We start from the raw sequence: 20,819 nt of genomic DNA on the forward strand, positions 1-20,819 counted from the left end.
CCTCTTGATTTCAGAGCCCGTGAGGCCCCTGCTAAAGCATGCTCCACCAGTCCCTATGCAGGGATAGATTCCATCATGAAAGAAGGCATTATGTTGGACACTGACTGAGGAAATGGTATCAATGGTTGAGAAGTGGGAGCAATTCAAGTGGAGTCCCTACATCCATGTCCCTTTCAGCATTATGCCTTTCATGAGCCAGCCACATTTCAGTCCTACCACTCTGCTGGACTGCAACTTGGTACAGATTCGTGAGGCTTTATAATACCAAGGCTAAGCCATCTGTCATCCTAGTTAATGCACCAGACACAGTGCCATTCAAAGTTTGAACCCGGGTAAACAAGGCATGCAGGGGCTCATTTGATTGTCATAATTAGTTTTCCAGAGTTGGCCACTCTATTTGTCCAAGATGTCATCACAATGCCCTATTACATTAATCAACTCATGTTGAACTGAGGTCCTCCTTTCTGTCTGCAATCTTATACAGAATGCTTGGAAGACCTGTCAGCGCATTGTACATTTTTTGGTATTCCTCAGTGATTATCCTTTTCATTGAAAACTCCTGGAATAAAGGATTTGTACCCAAGCCTACCCAAAAAGTCTGACATCATTTAACATCATTTGCATTTAACAACATTCATTTGCACTCATTTGACATCAGTTGCACTCAAAAGCAATAATGTAGCTATCACATAATTGACGTCATTGTTGTCAATTGCCCCAAACTGCAGCGCTCAAACATTTGTGATTAGTAACATCACTTACCTTAAGCATTCAGACACCAAAAATGATCATACAGTTTGTTTTCCTTGTTTCTGAATTTCGATAACTTCAAACACCCTAAATCTTTAGAAAAAGTAGACTCTGTTTTAACATTTTTTTGATAATCTAGTTTTATGTTTTTCTTCATAACCTATATCTAGTGCAGCAGAGGCTTGCTGCCCTGCAACTCCCTCACCACTGTATTTCAGTAATTTTCTTCCTCACCATCCAGCAGAGCAAATTTCTTTCACCCCTGAACCCTCCCAAAGCCCCCCAATACCTCTCAGATTGCAAGAGTTCTCTTCCCCTTTCATGCTCCTGCCTCTCCTTTCCCCTCTCTCCATTCTCTCTCCGACTTTCCTCCCCCCTCTCCCTCCCCCTCTCTCCTTCCAACCCCTCCCCCCTTTCCTTCCTCTCTCCCCCCCCCACTCCCCTCTTCTTCCCCCTCTCTCATGCCCCTTTGTACTCCCACCTCCCTTTTTCTACCCCCTTGCACCCCCCAAGCAGAGACCTCAGGTAGCAAGGCCTGCCGGAATCAGAAGTGACGGTGAAGCCAGCGATGCTGCCATTTGCCAGCAGCATGGGAGTAGCAATGGTGGTGAAAACAAGGTAAATTTTGAGTTGGGGAAGTTGGGTCAGGATGGGGCAGGGTGTTGGAGAGAGTTTTTGGGGGGACGGACCAGGAGGGGATCTGGAGCTTGGCGATGACCTGGAGTTCAGAGGCGGCAGTGGGGCCTGAGGTCTGGAAACTAGGGCTGGGGGTGCGGGTTAGTTTGGAGACTGTAGAGAGGGGGTGGGGAGCGTTTGGAAACTGGAAGGAGGGAGGAGAGAGAGTTTGGAGACTGGAGGGAGGAGAGTTTGCAACTGAATGGAGGGAGGAGTGGAAAGAGAATATTTAGACTTTGAGACTGGCAGGGGGGATGGGGAGAGAGTTTAGACCACCTTCAGTCTTGGGGGGGTGGGCAGAGTGGGGTGCGTGGGAAGTGTAGAACTTGAGATGAAAATGAATTAAGAACTGATGGGCTTCTGGTTGTGCTCTCAAGCATTTATTGTGGGAAGATTTTTTGGACTAAATGAAAATACTGAATAAACTCAGATATTGTTTAAGTAATTAATTTCCTTCTATTTTTCAATACAGTTTGCAAAGCACGTTTGCCACCTTTGAGCACATTTGATAGCTTTGGCGACATTTGATATCTTTGAACACATTTGATAGCTTCGAGCGTATTTGATAGCTTCAGGTGCACTCGATGCCTTCGAGCACCTTTTGCAATTTGATTACATTTGATGTCAAAGGTGGCAAAACGCTGCTGACTGCATGCAAAGCTCATTCCAAATTAGAACATTTGAAGTCAAATGATCACTGATTTCTTTTGAGTGCATTTCAATGCAAAAATGATGTCAAAAGTTTTGTGTAAGGCATGCAACTGGGCAAAGTTTGGAAAGGGTTGAACCCTCCAATGATGACTCTCCATAGCCATCCCTGCCACTATTGTCTGCTCTTGTTCACTTATGAAATATGAGTCACCAAGTGAAAACTCAACTATCTAACTGATCCCACTGAAGTGTGAATAATTGAGCTACTGCATGGTAAGCATAAGTCCTGTGATGGTGCACACTCAGAAGAGTTCAGCATCTGTGAGATCCATGGACTCCTAGTGCATGAGGGAAAGCCCTAATATAAATTAACACTGACAAGGTAAGAAAGTTGCAACTTATCATTATGAAGATAATCATACTTCACTTGTTGCTGGAATGAAACCAGTGTATGACATAAGTGCATTATATTTCATTCTTTGATCAGGTAGGTTGGGGAGTCCCCATTTCCCCATCCTCATTAGCCAGGACATCTAGGTGCTTCGGATCTCCAATGCTTCCTTCTTTGTAGCAATGGCAGATTTCCTCCTCTTGTTCCTGGGGGAAGGTATCGCTCTACAGCTCTTCACTGCCATCAGCAGTACATCAGGGAAGGTGGCACCGAAGTAGGGCACAACCTTTGACCATCATGAATCCATTGTCAAAATTCTTCCCTTCTTGCTTCCAACTACCAATTTCTCCAAAATCCATCTTTTGGATTGGCTTTTTAAATACTGGATTTAAGATGCATCTTGTGGGACAGCAATTGATTCTAAACTCAGAAGTAAAATTACAATGTGTTACCTTATTAAAATGCTACAGACAGACACGTTGGTGCCCCATTCAATATCAGAGCCCCAGCTCCTAATACCCTTTGGACTTTTTAACTGAGGCTAATAAGTCAGCATCAAAAGTGTGCACCATTCATGTATGACTGTAACTTCCATGGCAATAAAGAACTACTTCAGTGCAACATTCATATTTATATACTAATAGAAAAGTGCAAACAATAACTCTATTTTAGTTTAATTTTCAGGTTAAAATAGCAAAAACTATTGTGGCAGAAGCTATCATTAATGAACCAAGTGAAAAACTGTCTGGCAAAGCTGTGCACCTGGCAAGGTCAGCTCCATGAAATCTCCACTGCAAAGATCTGTACAGTTAAGTTCAAAAATAAAAATTCTTAGCCAGCTAATTTTCATGGATGTGTTCTCATTCAATAGTTGTAACTTCTCCGGAAGTGCAGCACTAGCAAACAGTGTTTCTACTGCGCTTCTACCAAACTATACTGGCAGTGTGGGGCAGTTCGAAAGAAGTTCTTCAAGTTTTCCAATCGATAGGGCAAGGCTTGTGGAGGTGCAGGATTCACAGATATTTGAGATAAGCTTTGTCAGTAATGAATTATAGTAAATAGAGAATACAAATAAGTCAAGATGGAATAGTAATTACTGTCAGATAAAAACAAATATAGTTAAGCTTCTAATAAGAAAATAAAGAAGTCAGGAATTTTCAGTTGGAAACAAATCATTTAGAATTTAAGACATTTTAATGCAACCAAATGTCTATAATCTAAACCACTAGCGCACTTGACAATACAAGAATAATAGTTTCAGTTGAGACATTTCAATTACTTACCTTTCCATGAATTCTCTGACCTTGTTCTTCTCCCTCAGGAAGTTCAGATTCTGCTGATTCTTCATTTTTCTGGGCATGTGCTTTTTGCTCTTGCTGTATTGCTATCTGTAAGAAATTAAACAAAGCTGCTGTCACAAAAAAAAAATTGACAAATATTGTACTGGGTCATTAAAGATACCTTAAGTAGATTTTTGTGAACTAAAATTTTCTACTAAACTGGTAACAAATCAAATGAAATAGATATTTATGAATCTCAGATTATGTATCATATGTTTGTTACATAATAAAAGTTTTTTTTACCTCCAAAGAATATAGAAGTAAGGAATAATCTCCAGAAGAATATATAGGGCGGAATCGTCCCAGATTTGCACTAATGCAAATGACAGCTTCTCACGCCATAACGTCCCAAACTCAGCACATTAATTATGCATTCCCAGGAGACACAGCATTTCCATGGTGGGCGGGGTCTGATTCGCCCGCCACCTTGCCGTCACCTTGCTGCTTCATCATGCCGTGCGCCACATTTAAAGTAATGCAGTGCACACACCTCTCAGTGCTTCCAGCCCAGAACTGTCGCAAATACGACATGGCCCTGAAAGGTAAGAAGACTGCAGCTCCCAGGTTTCATGATGCATCCCTCGAACACCTGTTGGACACCATAGAGGCCCGCCGTGGTGTCCTCTACCCCCACTCTGGCCGCAGGAGGAGCAGCAACGTTACCACACTGGCTTGGTAGGTGATGGCAGTGGTGGTCAGTGCCAATGCTGCACAGAAGAGATTGACCATCCAATGCAGCTAGAGGATGAATGATCTCATTCGTGCTGCCAGAGTAAGCAACCAACTTATCGCTGTAAACTCACTCAAGCCCATCACATATTCACTAGCATCTCACTCACTGCCAACTTAAGGGACATCACCACTCACTCACACACACATACCCTCACATCTCCATCTGGCTTCATCTGCTCTGGAGGCTGCCTCCTCAGTCCTCAACATCTTGAGGCCACTCGTACACATCAACCTGTGGCCCCACACAAATCCTGGGATATGCTCCTTCCTCATTACAGCCCTCACCCTGCAGCCTCTTCCCTTGCCTGAGGCTACTTCTTCCACTTTCCCAAGCAAGCACTAGCCCTGCAGCTGTACAAAGCCACCCCCACCTTATGACTGGTCTGGTAGGTAGGGACCTGCCTGTGAGCCCCCCTAAAAGTGCAATGGTGTTGCCTGCAAAGCCTGGTGCTGCTGACTGCGAGTGCTGCCTGAAGCAAGGTAGGCAAAAAAACCTTGAAGTCCCGAGCAAAGTGCAGCTCGCCAGGTTCATGTCACGTATACGCAGTTGTGAAACACATCGGCGTGCACTCGTGCATACATGGGCGGACGATCCAGCTTGGGGGCATGAGTCTGGCAGGCTAGCCTTATAATGATATGCAGATGTATTACAATGAGGTTCCTGACACCCAATGGTGGGCAATGCAGCCCAACATTGATGGGCTGAGTGGACGATTGCATGATGTCGTGAAACCGATTTTTGGCCTTCTCACTATATTGTCTGCTCACGTCACCGAGCAAGCCCGGCACCAGCGGGCACAGGCGATTCCTCACATAGCCTGCAGACATTTAAGTGAAGCCATTAACTATTTAAAGTTGAATACAAATGTATAAAAGGCTGGCTTTATTCCACTATACCAGCAGTAGCAGTTGTAAGGCAGTAGAGCAGCAGAAGAAAGGAAAGGGGCGGGAATGCCCATCACTGGATTCCCATCACTGCAACCAATTTGGAAATATTGCTTCCCAACAGCGCTGGAATTGTAGTGCAGGTTCTCCCAGAAATCCATTTTGCATATAAAAATAAGTCCAAACCCAACAAAATGAGAAGGGGCCATGGTGGGATTGTGGCGAAGAGTAGAAGTACCATCCTAACTCCCCTCCAGTGATGAAACAGCCATGCAGAAAATACAACCTAACCATTCACCAGGGCTCTATGATTATTATGAAGAATCGTTTTGCAAACTGAAGGAATCATGGCCAGGATTTTACAGCTTTGCCCACCTGGTGGAATGTTCCGGTTCCACTGAACTGAATGGGCATTTAAATGGCTTGTCTCATCCACCGGGGGGGAGACATGCTGCAGCGGGGCTATAAAATCCTGGCCCATGTTTTCGATGAATGTGAAAGTTACAGAAAACTGTATAGCTTACTCAATTAGCAGGCTGAGAGGAAATCCCATTAAATGTGAACTTTTGAGCTTAAAAGATTTTGGGCACATACACCCACGCCAAGAGGCACATAGGAATTGGTCCTCGGGATGCATCTACATATTTGATGTGAGCTGCCAGCACTGGTAGCACCCCAGCAGATAGATTAACTTACAAAAAGAATTTAGGACTCCCTGCCCTGCTGGCAGAGACCCTCAGGTAAGTTCTAGGAGGAGAAATTAGATTGAACAATGGGGGTGTGGTGTGAGGATGGGGTGGGGTAGTCATCACAAGGACTGCAGAACTGGATGGGAAAACTCCTGCTCCTCCTTGTTTCATAGGAAGGTTTTATTATTTTAAAGCTTACATTTTGCTGTTGGTTGCAGAGTTTGCTAAGGAATCCTGAGTAGGGCAGGTCTGGCACTTACCCCTTCATTGATGATAAATTTTGTAGTGGGGTCCTTGAACGAGCATTAGCCCCATAATTAACATATTCAAAAGACCAAATTCCAATTTTAAGTAGCCGCTCAGATTGTCTGAAAATAGGGCCAACCAAATTAGCAGTGAGGACCAATATTTGCATTAGGTACAGGCCATCTCATTACTAAATCGGTATACTTTACACTAGGTTTTGTAAAAAATGCACAACACATACCAATTTTTACCACAATATTTTTTTCACTTTTTTGCACTGAGTTTCAATATCAAACAATCATAGGTCAGATACTGCTTGGATAAGATTCACAGTACAATTCCCTTTACCATGCACCAAAAACAGATCTTAAATATAACCAAAGAACAGCACCAACTAGTAAACCAATACATTTTTTTCCACTTCCTACATCTTCCAATTGCTAAGAAAGCCTGCCAGATTAGTGTCAGCTTTCTAAAGTTTTGAACTGTGGTCTTCTGACTAACGTCTGGACTCCGATAAGAAAAGTTTCATTGGCTCATGGTTAAGTAAAACTGCATTCGGTTTAACAATTGCCATCAGGCAATTCATTACCTTTTCCATTCCTATGCCTTGTGGAGTCCCATTCATAGTTTCCAATAGGTAGATGTGCTAAAGGGATCTTTGGGTCTCTTGGTTGTGAGAGTCTTGTCTGCATCACTAAGGATGAGAACATGTCTCTTATTGATTCTGCTGTCACTAACAGTCTTTAGAGCATTGAATCTGCTATGCAATGTGCATTGTGGCTCCCAGGTATTTTGTTCATGGAAGAGTATCAGATTCACCACTTTTTCTGTCTGTTTTCAGAAGGATTTTGTGGGTGTAAAGCCCAAATAAAAATGAACCATATGAGAGGCAGGTTTCCAAAGTGGGTTGGTAGAAAAAAAGTGAACAATTTTAGAGATATGGGCTAAAAATTTGAATGTCCCAAAAATTGGGTGCAGGGATTGCGATGCACGATTAAGCCGTGCCAGTTCAAAGTAAAGCAAGCAGCACACAACTTTCGAGTTTCCTTCTAATTTAAATGATGGTGGTATGCAGCTCAGTGTTGAATGCACTATTAAGTGGCTGCATGCCTCAGCAGGGAGCCCAAGTTTGTGCAAGGCTAGCACCACCTAAAGGTTGTCTGTACTACTTAAAGCCAGACTGCACCTCTTAAAGGTGAAGTGTATCCTGGTTGCAAAATGGGCTGGAAAAGGTGAAAGAGGAGATAATGAACTGGAAGAACCTTGAAGAATAGCGCAACAGGCCAGAGAGAGTGGCCCAAGGTTCTCCAAAGCAGCACTGGAGGCCTTGGTGCAGAGGTGCACAGGAGGTGAGGGGTCTTCTTTCCTCAGATGGCCGGGTGCCCTCTAGACAGATACTAAAAAGACAATGGAGCAGCTGGCTGTCGTGGTCAACACCAGCAGTTTAGTCCTTAGGACCCAGATGCAGTACCTCATGAAATTTAATAACCTAACACAAGGTCAGTGAATGCAACTTCACAGGCCATTTTCTTACAAATAAACCACTAGCTTCACACACTGCTGCATTCAATGCACTCCCTTCACTCACCTACCACCAATTTCTATCAACTATGACTCATACTTCACATTCATAACCTCACCTTCATTGTCACACTTAGCAATACTGCAAGCTACACATTCCTATCTAATAGCTTGCATACACTGCCAACTATTCAACTGTGAGAGGCACATCACCCAAACATAATGCACCACACTCAATAACACACTTTCCTCTCTCTTGCCGGGCAATGTGGCCCACAATCGGAGCTTAACAAATTGGCATGGGGCAGCCATAGCTGCATGCTTTCACCCCATGAAGAAGATGGTAGTGGCAATCATTGGTGTAGCCATGACTGAGGCAGGGCAGAAACCATCAAGGATTATGGTATGTGCCCACTGAAACCTCCTTCTCACAATGCACTTCGGTCATCCAACAACTGTTATAATTTACAAACTGTAGATGGCACAACCATACATTTCTTGCTTCCCCTGCTTCCCTCACCCCAACCCTACCTTAGCACTTTTACGCTTTCAGATATCCAAGAGCTACTGGCTGGTCAGGCTGTGGTGCAGGAGGCTGACATCCTAAAGGAACAAGACACTAATGATGGAAGATTACTGTCACTCAATCTCACACTGGCAGCCATCAGTACAAGTACTGGCATTCCACAAACTTTAGAGGTGGGATCTGTATGTGGCGAGTCATTGTCACAAGTGGGCATCAGCTAGATCAGGGAGAACGAATACTCTGTGTGACAGCTCCATGGAGGGCAAGGTCGCACATAAATTCTGCTATAGAAGATTCAGATGAGGATTGTGATGGAGTGGCACATAGGAAAAGACTAATGAGCACGCACACAGAAATGCTTGGAGTATTGTTAAGGCTACCAGAAAACTTGCTGTTGCTTTCAACGAGAATGAAGAGTCTGACTCCAAATTGGCACAGGGTTCTTGCAAATTTTGGAGTCCAAGCATCTGATGGCCGGTGTCTCACCTTCCATTGCAGCACAAGCAGAGGCCACCTAAATAACATTTGAGTACTGTAGTGGAAGCTCAGACTGAGGTAACAAAATCTCAGTTTATCACCATGTAGACTCAGCCTGCTGCCTTTGTGGTTGTAGATACCAGTGCTAAAAGGGACATTGCCTCACAGCTGCCCAGAAATCTATATATTTCAGCAATAAAAACAGAAAATGCTGGAAATACTCAGCTGGTCTAGCAGCATCTTTGGACAGAGAAACAAAGTTAACGCTTCAGGTCAAGAACCTTCCTTCATGGATTTCAACTGAAATTCCATCCTTCATGTTTCAAATCCAACCATGATTACAGATATCTCCGAAAAATTCAATGTTCCTTGAACTACTATTCTCCCCGCGTCCTGAGATCTACTCTCGTTGTCTACTGCAGCAGATTGTTTGGACTGTTGAGGTATCAACCCAAAGAAGTGGCAGTGGTTCCATGAAGCAGTCTCAGGGTGATAGCATTTGTTCTTCTACCACTATCACTACACCAGTTCCCTTGTTTTTCTTACAAAAACAAAATACTGCCGAAGCTGGAAATATGAAAAAAAACAAAAAAATACTGGAAACACTTGCAGGTCTGCCAGCATCTGTGGAGAGAGAAACAGTTAAACATTTCTCATTGATGACCTTTCATCAAATCTTTGCCTGTCAGCCAGCCAGCCCAGACTGCAGCCACCTGTGCTGCGGTGGTGCAGTTGAAATTAGGGTCTTCTTGGCCAAAAACAGCTTGAGGGCTTCCTGCAAGGCCATCTGCAGCCTGTCCCACTGCAAGTCAACAGCCTTCCAACAGACATGGGGTAGCACTGCATGCGAGCATGAAACCAGGAAAAGGCACCCTCATGATAGGCACGTAGGCAATACGTAAGGATGATTAGTTGAGTTTTGTATGAATATTGATGATATTGGTAAAAAAAGTTGGTACGGAATGGTTATTTTGTTGAGACCTTTAGCTTAGGATTGTGGCCACGAGGATGCTGTGATGTTCTGTAACAAAGAGATGATAAGGTGTGGGACTATTATACAATAAAGTTGTATTCTCAGAACCTGCTATGAATTAGGTGCTCAAGGATAAAGTGGCTGGGACATGGAGGTGTTGGTGCCTCCTCCCTTCATCATCCTCCTCCTGTTCCTCCTCAGGTGGTTGCCGAATCCCTTGTCGTAACGGCTTTGCAGTCAATGATGGCCAGGTTGTGGTGGATACCACAGACCTCTATAACTGGAGTCACTCGCTCTGGCAAGTACTGCAGGGCACCTCCAGAGCAGCTGAGGCAACAGATCATTGCTTCAGCACCCCAACAGTCTGATCGATTATGTTTCTCACTGCAGATCTTTGCCTGTCAGCTAGCCGGCACAGACTGTGGCCACTCGTGCTAGTGTGGTGCAGATGGGAGCCGGGTCTTCTAGGCTCAGTGCTGCTTGAGGACTTGCTGCAAAGCCATCTGTATTGATTACATATTAGCCATGCGTGGTTGGGTTGTGGAGTGAGTCATGAGCCAGGCATAGAGCAGATACCCCTTGTAATCCAACAGTCATCCTTTCATTTGATACGGTTGCTGAAAGATTGATGGAACAACGGACTCAAACAGAATGAATGCAACATGACTCCTGCCAGCATAGTAGGCATGCACAAGCGTGATGTCCTGAGCATGGCCCCAAGGCAACTACACATTCAGTGAGAGGTAACCTTTGAGATGATGCTACATGTCAGCATTGAGATGTGGTGTATGCAAAGATACGTAAATGCAAGCATATCGCACTCTGCACAGTAGGGAAACTCGCTAACTTGGCAAAGCCAAGTTACTTCTGTTGCTTCTTTCTGTTGAGAGAGAGCACAATGGAGTCCTTCTCCTGGAAGAAAGAGCCTTTGTCACCTCTCTGATGCAGCATTGGATGACAAGCTTGGAAATGTCAGATATATTGATTGTTCCAGTCTGGAAGGGTCCCAAATGCAGAAATTCAATGCCACAGTCACCTTTACTGCCACTGACAGCATTGTCCTCCAACACTCTGCGACTTTAAGTGGTCCAAGCCTGAACAGACAACACTGCAGCAGAGCCAAGGAAAATTCAGTGATACCACGCCATTTGCGGCACAGCAAGAGGCTTCAATGAGGGCAAAGGCAGGTTAAAAAATCTTTCTTTAATTTCCCCAAGGAATAAGAGGTCAGTCATTTTTAAGGTAATATATTCCTCTTCGGATTAATTACCTTTACCAGAAAATCCTTTTGGGCTTTTGAAAAGCCAAAACTACCAAAATGCTGGGGCTGTTATTTCTTATTTCATTTTTGGCATGTGGGCTTTGTTGGGAAGGGCAATATTTATTTATGACCTGCAGTTGCCCTGGCAGGTGGAGGTGGGCCCTCTTCTTGAACCGCTATTGCCCATGTGGTGAAGCTGCTTCTATATAGCTGGTTCCTCGATTTTGACCCCGCAATGATGAAGGAATGTCTGTATAAGTGCATGTACCACGTTGTACATGGAGGAGGAGAATTTTAAGGTCATAGTGTTCCCATGTGCCTACTGCCCTTGTTTTTTTAGATATGGAAGTCACGGAAATGCTACTGAAGAAGCCAGAATCGTTATAATGCATCCTGTACAGCAAATCCCTGACTGAGGGGAGTCTTGCTGGTGTTGATCATTGTCTGACATTTGTGTAGCACTAATATTACCTATTATTTATCAGCTTAAATCTGGACTGTTCTATAATCTGAGAAATTCAGAATGGAGCTAAACGATGCAATCATCAACAAACAATGCCACTCTAATCTTATGATTGAGGGAAAGTCATTAACGAAGCAGCTGAAGATAGTTGAGCCCAGGACACTGTCCTGAGGAAGTCTTGCATTGACTTTATGGCACTGAGATGATTGGCTTCCAAAAATGATATCCATCTTCCATTGTGCCACATATAGCTCCACCCACTGGAGAGTTTGTACCTGATCTCTGTTGACTTAATTTGACTAGGGTTCTTTAATATCACACTTGGTCAAATACTACTTTGATAAGGATAGTCACTGTCACCCCATCTCTGGAACTCAGATTTTGTGTTGATGTTTGGACCAAGACTGGATGGAATTTTCTGTGCCCGCTGGTGCCAGGCAGGATCGGTGGCATGAGTGGGCAATATGGCTCCATCGGTTTTACGATGGCGGGAAACCAGTTCGCAATCATCTGCTCAGCCTGCCGCTGGCGGGCTGTGTTTCCAGCCATTGGACATCAGGAACCTCATTGTAATGCATCAGCATATCATTATCAGGCCAGCCCACTGGAATCAGTCCCCAACCTGTTGGATTGTCCATCCACATCAATGGGAAAGCACACTGATGTGTTTCACAACAACACATAAAAGACATGCACTTGGCGGCCTGCACTTTGAGGGGAACTTGGAGGTGAGTACACAGTAACATTGTGCAGCGCTCGCCAGGGTTGCCTGTTGGACTTCAATCTTCAAGGATGTCGGCAACTCAGGGTTAAGGGCAGCCATGCCGTTGAGATGACTTGTAGCTGGGAGGCGTTAAGAGCAGTCCCCCTGTCATTGAGGTGACTGGTGGCGGGTTGGTTAAGGGCACCCTGCCATTGAGGTGACTGGTGGCTGGGGGGTGGGGGGGCAGGGTTTGGGCAGACCTGTTGTTGAATATAGCGCACAAGCATTCAGAGTTGGGGGGTAGGGTGGGCGAGAGAAGTGGCCATGCATTAAGGAAAAATGTATAAAGTGACCATGCTTCTGCAACTGACACACTTCAGTTGCAGTCACATTGATATGACAGGACTGCTAACTTATCTGCCTACTCAAACAACGCAGAAGCATCAAAGTACCATCAAGTGCTTCAGAGGTTGTCTCCCACCCCCTTCCCCAACACAGACTGCAAATTCATGAGCATTTTAGTGGACTGCAGAACAGTTAGTACAATGTGTGAAGTCGTCCATCTCCTCACTGGACCAGTCTGGTGGACGCCTGCAATATAGTCCACAAAGGGTATCATGCATCGTCGTCTGCTGCGCCCATTACAACCCGGCACTCCAACGGGGAGACGAACTGGCTGAGCAGGAGATGGAGGAGCTGTGTGTCTCCTCCGATGGAGGAGGACGCCAATGAGGATGAGAGTGAGGAGATCCTCGAAGGTGACGATGACGGGGATGAGGCCCTTGCTTTAGCTAAATGAGGCAGGAGGCCCTCATAGCTGCTAGATTTGTGGAAGGTGATGATGACGACATACAGTGAGGTGACCCCATAGCTCCTCACATCGCATCTGTGAACATTTGACTCCAGTCTGGTTTATGGCGAATAGCTTCTGTGAGAATGATCCTGTCATGGAGACACAGTGGAGGCCCTAATAGACACTCGATTGCAGGAGACTGATGACGACATGCAGTGAGGACACTACTTAAATCATCACATAGTCTTTGAGAATGTCTGATGCCTGTGTGGCAGAGGGCAGATCATTTGTGCTCTGTGATGAGAATCATATCATAGAGACACAGCCATGAAACTTTAGAAGTATCTGATCCATTGTCTGCCTTCAGCACCTGAGCTCTTCAGGAGCCAGAGCACAGCATCAGTGATCACAGATGCTGAAAGGATGGAGGCCAGCCACACCTTAAAAAGGTGCTGAGGGCACACCAAGAGAATGAAGGAACTCTGTGGCACCTGCCCCAGTACATTCGGGCAGGAATGACCAGCACCACTGAGCTGTAGGCATCAATAACGTTTCCAAGGAGTGGTCTGAAGGCTGCACAGAGCACAGGGAAGAGGCCCTAGACTGAGACACCTGACTTTATCTTGTGCAGAAAGGTTTCACATCTGAGTGACAAGAAAACTGTTCATCAGAACAAGGAGCCATATGCAGGGAGACAATCTTGAGAGTTTATTGACAATAGTGAACAGTGTGTACAAGCAATTAACACCCATGCCCAGGCTGCGCAACTAATTCTCCTTAACTTTCCTAACACTGCCACTATGTCTTGGTGCCCCCCAGACATCCACAGCAGAGGTGGAGGCAGCTTGCTGGCTGCAACACCGTCTGTGATGATTTTGGCAAGTATCCTCTGGAGGGCTGAGACTAGGAAGGCCCTGGCCTGCTTTCAGGGTCCTGCTGTGTGGCAGTGGCACCCTCCTGGGCCTGTGGAGCTGCTGAGGTCACAGGAAGAGGGGAGTCGGCTGGGCCAGAAACTGAGTCACCTGGATGGATGGGCCTGGAGTGTGCACCTGCTGGTCCTCCTTCCAATGGATGTCCGGGGGGTGCCCCAGGCTGACTCCTTGAGTAGCAGGGGTAGCAGGAGTGAGATCAAGCTACCTGGCACCCCTCAAGTGTGCACACTGTTGGATTGATGGAGTTGAGCCCGTGCAGCAGTGCAGGAGTGAAGTCTTGGACCAAAGTCGCCATAGCGGCCGCCATTCTACCAGTGTTGACCTTGGTTGCATTGGCATACCACCGCTATCACCTCAGATTGAAGGCAGACGGGCTCCTCCATCGTGCCTTGCAATCTGAGGAGTGCAGCGGACACCACTTCTTGATGTCCCCGAGCCTACATTTTCAGTTCCAGCAACTCTTAGATCACTGAGTCCAGAGGCTTGTCATCTGACTCGGACTCAGCAAAGTTCTGGCCTCCAGCAGTCCTCTGAGTGCCAGAAACCTGGAAGTCCCTGCCTCCACCTGCTGTGGATCAGACGGTGCAACATGCTCTCCAGATTGTGAACCTGGGGCCACTCTAAAGCTAGGTCCCACTGAGGTGTGTGTCTCTGCGTTGGTGGAGGATGTGGGTGAGCGCTGTGACAGGACTTCAGGGAGGGTTCCTCCAGATTCCTCTTGAGATTTCTTTCAGACTTGATTGCAGGCCCTGGGTTGTGTACTCCATCAGCTGTTTGGCAGATGTGCCTGCGAAAGCAAGGAGAGATAATTAGTACATGGCAGTGGCCTGTGTAACAGGACACATCACTCACAGCATGGTTGTCTGATTTACTTTGCACTGCTGGACCCTCATTTGGTAGAGCATCTGCTGACCTCACCGTTAGCACCGTTGGCCAGCTGGATGGCTGTTTTTTTCAAAGTCCATGAGGACCTTGATTTCGGGCATTCCGCCATCAGTCTATGACCTCTCCCTCTTGTGTGCCAGCTTGTCCTGCATGAACAGAGATGGAGAAAGTGTAAGCAGGATGCCTGCCAGGCCAGATAAGTATGCCTGGCCTGTATGGGTGGTGAGTGGTCCCATGGATGGGATGAGGACAATGACGGTGAGTGTGAGAAAGTGAATGGTGATGTCCCTTGAACCGGCCGTGAGTGAGGGCCCTATGGATGTGTGATACGTTTGTGAATGTGAGTTGAGAGTGATGACAAGAGTGATTTACCCTGGTGGAATGGAGATCATTCATCTTCTTGCGGCACTGGGTGAACGGTGTTGGCACTGACCACCGCTGCCCAAGCCAGGTTAGTGCAGCTGCTGCCCATCTGGCAGCCATTGTGGGGGTAGAGGACATCTCAGTGGGCCTCCACAGCATCCAAAAGGCACTTGAGGGATGCAGCGCTGAACGTGGGGGCTGCAGCCTTCTTCAGTTTCAGGGCCACATGTTCTGTGCAGCAATGGTGGTCTGGAAGCATTGAGATGTGTGCTTGTAGCTGGACTTTAAATACAGCACACAGTGTGATGCAGCAGTGGGGTGATGGCAGGCGGGGGAATGAGAGCCCACCTGCCATCGGAACAGTGTGTTTCCCAGGGGTGCATAAATAATATGGCAGTTTTGGGACGATATGGCATGAAAACCTGCCAGTGAAGTATCGGGTGGGTAAAACGTTTTACCTGCCCGCTACCACACTTAGAGCAAATCTGAGATGCTTCTGTCCTGTATTGAGGTGAATGGTCCTGGTGGAATCCAAACTGAGCATTATTGAGCAGGTTATGGGTGAGCAAGTGGTGAAGTTATGGTAACAAAGTAGGGGGTGCTCTGTGGAAATTTTGGGTCAGAGTATAAATAGAATTTTAGCTGTAAAAACGTTCCACATTAAAAAAGGATGGACATAATGCCAAAGAAACAAATGCAGCAAAACAGGAATGAGGAGAAATAAATTAGTGTTCAGTTTTGTTAAATCTCTAATTAAAATTGTTTAAAGTATTTTTATCATGGTTAGGTCTAATGTTTTAATCATACTACTTCTGGAAAGCAAATAGCTTTTCTAATGAAATACCGGTATTTTATCTTAACATCAGTAGTTTGACATTCTGTTATCGATAGCAATTTCCAATTTTTATGCAATTTAACATATCCTACTTATCCTTAAATGACACTGCTGTACAACATTAAATGCATGATAGATTGCCTAACTGTTCAGAAACCAGAGTCCCAAACAACCACTAAAGCCAATATAATTGATTTTTTTCCCCCAAAAGATCTAGGACAGAATTTTCTGCCTTCCGGGCAGGTGGGCCTGACCCAATCTCCGGCGGGCAGGGAGCCGAAGAAGCGGGCCCTGCGATATTTTACGTGGGCAGGTCAATTAAGGCCCGCCGAGCGTGACATCCAGTGGGTGGGGGGGGGGGGGGGATTCCCCAAAAGCGAGAGTGCGCTCTTTCATGCATGCGCATGCAAAGTACTGCCTCAGGGAGATCACTAACAGCTCTAAATTCATTAAAAATAGAAAAATCCTTAACATGTCCCCCTCACGTGACAATGTCACATGAGATGGGACATGCTCCAAATTTACACTAAAACTTTATTAAACTTTTAAAATCTCTACATGAAACCTCATCCCGCTGGTGGATGAGGTTTCATGTTTTTTCTATTCCCTGCCAGGGCTCCTGGCCATTGACAGGTCAGCAGGCACGCAGCTGATTTTGCTGCTGCCTTCCTGAAGATTTAAATGGGGCGGGATGACGTCGGGGTCATCCCTCGTCGTTTTACGCGTTGGCGAGCAGGCCCCGCCTCCTGACGGCAAAATTCAGCCCCTAAAGTGGAGCAATTTTAATGCAAATAAGAGGAATCTAGTAGTAAACATTTCTATGGCAGAAATGGTAGCAGAGAGGGTATTAGCCTATCCAGGTATAGAGAGACTTCCATCCAACAATTTTTATGTATCTGCTTCCAGCTGAACTTGTGTTTCAGCTCCAAATCTCTCTTCCACAACATGGGTGGATCACACATCTCCCACATATATGATTAGACTTTGGAAACAATGCTGCCAGCATTTAAAGATTTGCAGCATCCTGTGAAATTGAAGGCGAGTCAGAATGTGTAGCATTGTTACCTTGAAAAGCAAAGTGAATAAAGAGTATGGTGGAATAAAACATAAACATGAGACTTGCAACTCAATGCCCAATTCACAAATATGAAGGAGACATCACAGAGATATACTCCACTACTCCTGAAGCACTTATTTGGCTTAGCCACCTTGCTCTACAACTATATCAGCCATAAGAAAGAAAGAAAGAAAGAAAGAAAGAGAGAGACATCTGTTCTTCTACCTCATGTAGCCCAACAGTTCCTTGAACATTTAAATTCAAAGTTTCCTTCAAATTGCAACTTTCTACTTTCACTGTTGCCATGCACACTTCTTAAAGAAAATTCACGCTGAATACCCTGACAATGTAATGTAACTGCATGATGTGTGTTTGTTAATTCGCACATACAACAGACAACAGAACCACAAGGTTACTGTTGCATGTTTTTCAAACTTTCAACATCTTAACAGTAATATTCTATTTACAGGCCAAATTGACACAATAGAGGAGAGCAAACTCACACTCGTGAATCTACTGTTGCTGATGTCATTTGAGGAGCCCATTGTACATTAGTCGTGCAGAGCACACAGAAGAAATGGAAAAGTTAATGCCAGTCACATCCTCTCACTTAAGTAATAGCACCATATGTTTCTTGTTATGCCTTTGAACCGTGACTTAACCACTTATTTACTATTGCATAGGAATAGAATGTCATGGAATACACTGCTCTGTAAGGGAAATTTGAAGGGAGGTCTAGCATTTCATCTTCTTTGTTCCTCTAAGTGTGCCACCTGCTCTGAAACCGTGCTTCATATTAAAAAAATGATTTTTTTAATTTACTAGCTGGAAACCACTATTTGAATTTTTAAAGAAGACTAAAGCCACGTTCCAGTGGCTTAAGATCACAGTCAAAGATGGCTGCACATTTGCATCACTGTATCTTCTTCATTACAAGACCATTAAGTGGAGCCAACCTGTCTGCAAAGCCTCAAAGGAACAACTGCCTTGAAGGAATATGAATGGGGGCCATCTTCAAGGTACCCAGACAATCACTTGGGTACTCAATTAGGTGTAGACACAACATTGAAGAATGGAAAACTGGTTGAGATAGAAATTCCCAACCATGGTCTAATCAAACTACAACTGGAGTCCATTAACCATGACCATATTTAGGTCACTGTGCAGTCAGAGAGGGTCATCTGACAAGCCAACCGTTTGACTGTTTAAGCACCTGTTTTCTCTGCAAACCAGAACAAGCAACTGAGACACTAAACGAGAAAGACCTTGAGTGAGTTCCTTTCCTCCCTCTCCATCTAACTTGCAAGTTTTAAAAGCTGCCTGCCAATTTTGACTATCCATGTGCTATAGGCAGAAATTTTTAAAAAGAACTCAACCCCTTAGCTGCAATCTTCAGAAGAACAGATAAATTGTCTACCTTCATCTTTAAACTCCCTCAACACCGACCCAGAAGGATCACCGAGTTCAGCCTGTGGCCAGCTAAGTCAGTAACCTTCTGGAGGGGTAATATCCCCTCTACTGTACTGGACTTCAAATTGCATAATCTATTATCCTGTGTGTGTACGCGCGTGCGTGTGGAAGTTAGTTTTTTTTAAATCATTTTTCTTACACCGGGTTAACTACAATAAAAAATATCCCCTTCTTTTCAAAAAGCTCAAGAAAATATGTCTGTGTTCATTTATAGTCATAGTGCATAAACAGTTAAATGCACACTGAATTGGCAAGTATATCCTTTTTTTCAAAAATCCCGTTGCAGCCAAATGAGGAGTGGGAAAAGAGAGGAGTCATCTGACCCCTTTCCACCTGATTGTAACAAACCAGAAACAGATGCCGTTCTCAGGGCTACCATAGATGCCAGCACTGTTACACTCTGTTACTGGCTCAGGCCTAAATAGCCAAGTGGTTATGGTACTGGGTTTGTAACCCCCAGATCAAGAGTTCAAATCTCACAATGGCAAACTATGAAACAATGTAACTTCATCTGAAACAGATGGAAACAGGTTTACTCAAAAAGAGTATCAAGAGTTCAGATCTCACAATGGTAAACTATGAAACAATGTAACTTCATCTGAATAGAAACAGATGGAAATGTGTTTGTACTCGAAAGAGTTACTCTGTTACTGATTCCACCAGTTACAAGCACAAACACAGGAATATCTTCTCTAAGGATCATTTAGGATGTTAGTTTTAGGAAGATGCAGCAGGTGAAGCACTGAGCAGAATTGAGGAAGACCAAATACAAGTAGGTGGGGAACATTAAACACATCTGAAGAAATAAGAATTAGTTTGTGAAGAACTACATTTTTTGGCAACACTAACACAGCCCTGTTCTCCAAAAGCATACATTGAGGGTGCCTGAGTTCTTTAGTTTTCTAACATATTCAAATAAACAGCTGCTTGATAGTACAGAACTTGAATAGTGCTGAAAGGAGAGCCATGTTGCTGAAGCTTTTCATCTTGTACTCATTAGGACAAATGCAAGAATGACAAATTTCAAATGATCACAACAATTTATACTGCAGGAGGAAAAGGGGTGCTGGTTGATTTGCAAGTTGACTCTGCTTGGCCCATGCATTGTCATGGATAAAGCAATGGGAAATTATAGACTCTCCATCCTTATGGGTAGTTCAAAAAGGCACAAGACTCAACCAGATTCCTTTTGTTTGCAAAGAACGGGTCACTGTATATGAATGTATGTTGCATCTAGCAAGCATAAATGAGCCATGGAAGTGACCATGGCGCTCTATTTTTACGTCAGTGGCTCTTTCCAGGGCTCCACAGGTGACCTGTGCAGTATCTCGGGGACAAGGGCTACCCACGGAGGATGTGGCTGATGACGCCTGTGCGGAGGCCTCAGACTGCAGCAAAGCGATGGTACAATGAGGCTCATGCTGGAAGCCGGGCTTTGGTGGAACATCGATGGGGAAGACGATGATGAATCCTCGAAGGCGAAGATGCTGGCGATGAGGCCATCGCACTGGCCAAACGATGCAAGTGCGCTCAGGAGGCCCTCATAGCTGCTAGATTAATGGAGATGATGTCAACATACAGTGAGGACAGTCCTGACACCCTTACTTGGCATCTATGAATGTTTGACTTGTGTATGTCTGATGGAAGTGCACATACACTCAGTACTCAGGCTCATGTCATGGGGATGCAGCGGAGGCCCTAATAGTTGCAAGATTCCAGGAGGATGATGACAACATGCAGTGAGGACACTCCATAGATCTTCGCATTGCCTCTGTGAATGTCTGGCTCCTCTTTGGCTGAGGGAAGTTCACTTGCAATTTCTGATCAGGGTCATATCATGGGGATGCTGCCGTGAAACATGAAATACACCAGATCCTTTGACAGCCTTCAGTACCTGAACCCTTCAGGAGCACAGCATCACTGGTCTGGGATGCTGAAGAGATGGGGGCCAGAGCACACAGAGAGAATGATGGAACTCTTTGACGACATTCCAGCAGCAATGACAAGCACCATCAAGGTGCAGGCATTACTAATTTGTCCAGTGAGCGTGAAGCCGGACCATCATTTTGAGCTGAAGGTTACACACCACACAGGGAATAGGCCCTGGACTGAGACACCTGCCTTTATCTTGTGCAGGAATCAAGGTTTCACATCAGAGCGACATGAACACTGCTCTTTATAACAAGGAGCTATAGGCA

At 45.1% G+C, this 20,819-nt stretch overlaps 1 protein-coding gene across 1 annotated transcript in view; it reads right to left on the minus strand.

Annotated features, from left to right (window-relative positions):
* Positions 1-20,819, minus strand: part of ppfia2 (PTPRF interacting protein alpha 2) — a 647,479-nt gene that overhangs the window by 252,175 nt on the left and 374,485 nt on the right. Inside the window, exon 9 of the mRNA XM_041215777.1 lies at positions 3,751-3,855. Coding sequence (XP_041071711.1) covers positions 3,751-3,855 — 105 coding nt within the window. The remainder of the gene's footprint in view (positions 1-3,750; positions 3,856-20,819) is intronic.

This window comes from Carcharodon carcharias, chromosome 21 (assembly GCF_017639515.1).
Source record: "Carcharodon carcharias isolate sCarCar2 chromosome 21, sCarCar2.pri, whole genome shotgun sequence".
In the NCBI taxonomy this organism is placed as follows: domain Eukaryota; kingdom Metazoa; phylum Chordata; class Chondrichthyes; order Lamniformes; family Lamnidae; genus Carcharodon; species Carcharodon carcharias.